The 5,268-nt window shown below is 38.6% G+C and overlaps 1 protein-coding gene across 1 annotated transcript in view; it reads left to right on the top strand.

The window, feature by feature from the left end:
- The window catches only part of NEK11 (NIMA-related kinase 11), an 80,002-nt gene that overhangs the window by 23,944 nt on the left and 50,790 nt on the right, over positions 1-5,268 (top strand). Inside the window, exons 4-5 of the mRNA XM_010007596.1 lie at positions 1,365-1,429; positions 1,949-2,075. Coding sequence (XP_010005898.1) covers positions 1,365-1,429; positions 1,949-2,075 — 192 coding nt within the window. The remainder of the gene's footprint in view (positions 1-1,364; positions 1,430-1,948; positions 2,076-5,268) is intronic.

Here is a 5,268-nt window from a genome sequence, read left to right as displayed (position 1 = left end):
CTTAAACTGGATTTACAGTGCAGACTCAATATTTATTTCTTACTAGAATAAAAGTATTTTTTTCATTTAAGGTTTCAGCCTATAACTTGTTTATCTTCTGCCTTATCTTGGCAAAACGAGGTGGCATGCATTGAGAGATATCGTAATAGGGGGTTGCAAATAATCACCCCAAGTGTTTCTTAGTCATATTAATATATAAAAGCCTCTTATGGCTATTGGTAATGCATATAATGCAGCATGTAATTTCTAGTCTTAATATGAAAACTATTTTGGCAATCATTTCAGTATCTCAATGCATAAGATTTTAATAATTCAGTGACATTTCAGATAATCCTTGAGAATTGCTCAAGAAAAATTAAAACCTAAAATGATATTTGCTTTACTTGCCTACATCTCAAGAATCTTAGAATGTCTTTCTTTACCTGTTCTAAATGGCTGAGTGACTAAAGGATTTGTATTAGCAGCTGCAGTTTCTGTAGCCAGTCTGTACAACTGCTTGTCTGCTCCTCCTGAGCAGAGCTGATAACTAATACTGTGTTTTATTTGGCTATTTTGAAGTGAATGAGTGCAAGTTTAGTTGAGGTTGTAGGGAACCCTTTTGGAAGCTTTATTAACAAGAATTAATTGAGATCATATTTTGTATACTGCAGGCATATTTCATTTTCCTAAGGGGCTGGAGAATCAGTGTCATGCATTAGGGTTTCAAGAACTTGAGTAGATACTGTTTGTCCCACATGCTGTGCTCATGGCCTATGATATTGTTTCAGTCTTTGATGGAAAAATAAGTCTGTAAAAGCTAATTGTTCTCTTTATTTTCCTTTTGATCTCTGTCTTTGTAAAGTTCTTTTATCTTCCACACCATTGCAGTGAAATTTTGAACTACTAGCCTAGTCTATATACATATTTGCCTTTCAAGTAATACATTTTCTCTGAAGGAGAGTTACCTGAGCTCTGAGAATCTCTTATTGCTGTTTTTCTCATCCCTTTCTCTACTGCTAGACACGTCATTTTCCTAGCAGAAAATAACATGTAATGCTTTTAAGTAGAGCCAGATGGGAAGTCTTGCCTTTCTTCCTCTGCAGCTCATGTTAAGCCTGTGACTGCTTTCTCAAGCTGGGATCCCTGAGTGCATTTTTATCCTGCCTGCTTGGGTTCTCATCCTGCATGTTGGCGTCTGTGAATGCAGTTCTGTGTTTATATGAAGCTCCTTGATGCCACCCTCTGTGCATTGCCACTTATAGGGTTAGATTGTAGCCATGGTGGGCTGGTCTTCCTAACAAGTTGAAGATAAATACTTGAGATAATTGATATGTGACTGTGAATGCTTCTAGTTGGATGAGGTTGAATTTCCTTTTATATTCCAGGTGGATACTTCACAGAGATTTGAAAGCCAAGAATATATTTTTGAAAAATAATCTTCTTAAAATTGGTGAGATTTCCATACTTTTTAAAGATATATTTTAGTATGATAAAACAATGCAGCAGACATTTTGACAATAAGGAGATTTAAATACAGTCATGCCTGATACACCATTTTGATTTGTTATAAAACATTTATTTGACAGTCAGACACAGGAACAAGGGCCTGGGGAGGCAGTGAAATCTCCAGCCTTCATAGTGCTACAAATTTGGCTGGACCTGGACCCAGACCTAGACCTGAGCAGCCACATGTAACTTTCAAGTTGACCTTGCTTTGAGCCAGGAGTTTGAGTCAAATGATCTTGTAAGGCCTCTTCAAACCTACAAAATTCTATGATTCTAAGTTTTTCTGGTGGTTTTATTTTTAAGAATTACAGAAAATAGTTTTTCCCATATTTTAAAATACTGTCAGTTTTGTTTTATTTTTTGATGTACTGTCATTATATCAAGTCTAACAACTACACATATAATTTACTTGAATAGAGATAGATTTATATTAATATATTCTTTTTTCTGCTGTTACTTTTAGGGGACTTCGGAGTTTCTTGTCTTTTGATGGGTTCATGTGATCTGGCAACTACATTTACTGGGACACCATACTACATGAGTCCAGAAGCACTGAAGCACCAGGGGTATAACACAAAATCAGACATTTGGTGAGTAGTCAGCATGCTATGTCAGTTGGATTAGGCTTTTATTTTCTAGATCAGCATTTGGTGTTACTTAGCAACTACTTTTTGTTTTGTTCTGTTCATGGTTTTTTTTTAAATGCTTCACTCTGTGGGGTACTACATTACTTTACCTAAACTGTTCCAGGACTTTTATATCATACATTGCAATTTTAAGGTTTGCACTTTGTGTTAAGAGGCATGTAGTTTGCTATTATTTTGGTTTATCTGGGACTTCAAAGAGAGTAAGTTGCAGCTTCAGTATCTGCCATGGCACAGGATAATTGTAGATAAAGTTCAGATTTTACTAGGGAGGGGGAGATATTTTTCTTTCTTATACTGAGATAGATGAATGGAAAGAAGCAACTTTCTGTGAAACTTCCAAGTGGACAAGGAAAGAATGATCCCTGGCTAGAGAGGGAGCAGAAGGAACTTCTTAGAAAGTGAATTGAAAAACATTGGCAAATGTGAAAAGGAAGAAGTTACTTGAAAGGGGAGCTGAAAATGAGAGTGTTAGTGTTAGAACAGAAATAAAAAGGCACTTTGTTTTAGAAAAGGCTCAAAAGCAGAGAGAAAAGTGTCGGTTCTGCGCTTAGATGGCACAAATTCTTGAGATCAGTAATTCTGACGTGATAATTGGAGGATCAAGCTGAGAAGATGAGAACTGTTGCAAGGCTTTAGGAAATCTTTAGGTGGGCAAGTTTTCTTGCAGGCTAAAATTAATAATGATTTTTTTGGAATGGGGAAAACATCTGAGTTGTTTGTATGTATATCCTAAAATATCTTGTGTTTTAAGATGATAGTGATAAATATTGTCATTTTTACTTCTATCATAGTGTTTTTATATAAAATGGGCTTTGTTTCTTCTCTTAAGTGTTTTTGTTTGTTTGTTTTTGTTTTGTTTTGTTTTTTCCCTGTATGTATGCCCATCTGAAGGTTCCTTTTTAATGAATATTTCAGATTGGGAAATTTCCTTCATAAAAAGTCTGCCACTGGAATGTAGTTTGTTTACTCAATCAATCTAGTCAATGGATGTGTCAGAAATCTCATCTCACGGTCTGTGTAGCTGAACTGAGATGGATTTGATGTCAGATTCTCTCTTGTTCATCTGTATCAAAACAAATATCAGTTAATACATGTAGTCAATAAAAATAGATTGAGAGAAGATTTCAAAAGATGTCAAAACAAGTGTATAAACAGGGAAACCTGCCTTTTGTACTCTTATAATACAAAGAATAATTCTTTTATTGCAGTTGAAATGTAATGTAAAATACATGTGTAAGTTCTATTTGTGTTTAACATTGCCAATCCATATAAATAACTGAAGTTTTACAGAGTAAATGAAAGCAGAGTTTGGTCCAATATTTTATAGATAATGTGTTGTTCACTGTTTTAAAATTTACAAAGTGGCAGAACAAGCTCTCTGCCCTGCCCCTCCCAACTCACTAGCTGCTAGCTTTCTGCTATACTTTATGCGTTTCCTAATTTTTCCAAAGCAGTACCAAGAGCACTCATCTGAGGGTGGAACTGCCTTCAGTTGGAGTTCCTTGGTCCTCACTGTAGAGGCACTAAGGAGGAGGTGTGCCCTGACTGATTAGACCTTCAGCCCGCAACCTCTTCTCTTTCTGGGCCAAGAAACCCTCTTTTGTTTAGGACTTGTCAGCTACTATGCATCTATGTTTCATTGATACCTCTGTAATTTCCTATCTTCATTTAGTCTTATAATAATTATTCTGTTTATTTTTTTTTACATTTGGCCCACTTGACAGAGGCCAAAAGACAAGAGGTCCCTGTGCACCCAGGGGAGCCCACCCTTCAGGCTCCAGGTGAGGTAAAATCCTTGTGCCACTTTGTAGGAAGCTCAGTTGCCCATCAAGAAGTTGCCCAGGTCTTTTATGTGTACCTGAAGTGATGGTGTCTCTTCAGGCTTGTCCTTCTAATATCTAGAAGGACTCAAAATATTACACACAAAAATTACAGGATTACAAGCATTCCCATGTTAAATATAAGGAAATGTAAAATATTTTATAGGAAAGGCAGTTATTGCTGTCTCACTATGTTATCATGGTTCTCTCATCGTTCAGTCCAGCCAATAATTTTTCATTGGAAAGACCTGAATTTGTGCTGCATTACAGATGTGCTCTAAAGAGACAGTGTACTTTTCAGGTTCACTGAAATGTTCAAAACTGGCTCAAATATTCTCAGTGCAGCATCTGATGCAAGAAGTATTGTCCTTTATAGCTCAAGGTCAATAGATGTAAAAGCTTCATGTTTTACAGGTTTTACATACAGAAGAAGTTCTGCAGTCAGGCTCAGAGTAGCTGCAGGATTTCTGTTTGTCCTCGGTTACCATTTCAGGGCTGGAGTTCTTTGCTATTCCATGTTTTATGCCACATCCTAATTCACAGGAGGCAAATTAAAATGGGCACACACATTTTCCTTACTATTTCTGAGCCTGGACTAGCCAGGCAGCGAGTGAAAGCCTTTGCAGATGATACAGTCTGGGGTTTCCTCCTTTCCAGGCGAGGAGCTTCCCTGGGGAGCTGGTCTCAGCTCAGCAGTTCACCAGCCCCTCTGCCCTTGGTGCTTCCCCCCAGGAGCCAGCAGCCGAGCTGAGACAGTGCCTGGTTTGAGAGGGCAGGACGGATTGGGATTTGCCAGCCACATGTGTGCACGTTGAGCAGTTGGGGCTCACTTCTACATGGGCACAGTGTGACCCAGAGGCATCACTGTGCTGGAGTCCTGGTGACCCTTCCTGGCCTAATGCACCACAGGGTGGGACCGGTGCTGGTGGTGGGGTCAGCGGAGGTTCCTGCACCACCAGCCCTATGGCTCTGCATTCATGTGTCAAGCAAACTGAAGACCCTGTGTGTCATTATAAGATGTTTCTTAGAGTTAGGAAAGATGAAGCCATGTGGTGGGACATGGTTATGACCTGCTTCTCTGAAACAGTATCTTATAATTTATAGCAAACTGAACACAGAGGGAGCTGTGTTAAATGGTTGGTAGCCTGGTGGATAAGAAGGTCTCTGGTGGTGTGAGGGACCAAAGTTAGTACTTCTGGTCTGAATCAGACAGAGGAGCAACTGGGTTATTTTTAAACCCTTCCAGGCAAAACCTACATCACACCTGTGTGGCTGACAAAGCCTCCAAAATCCTTATTTAACTGAAGTTCCTGTCC

This window comes from Chaetura pelagica, unplaced genomic scaffold (assembly GCF_000747805.2).
Source record: "Chaetura pelagica isolate M959 unplaced genomic scaffold, ChaPel_1.0 scaffold10, whole genome shotgun sequence".
Lineage (NCBI taxonomy): Eukaryota > Metazoa > Chordata > Aves > Apodiformes > Apodidae > Chaetura > Chaetura pelagica.
The sequence above is the reverse complement of the archived record's forward strand: the minus strand, read 5'-3'. Positions and strand labels throughout refer to the sequence as shown.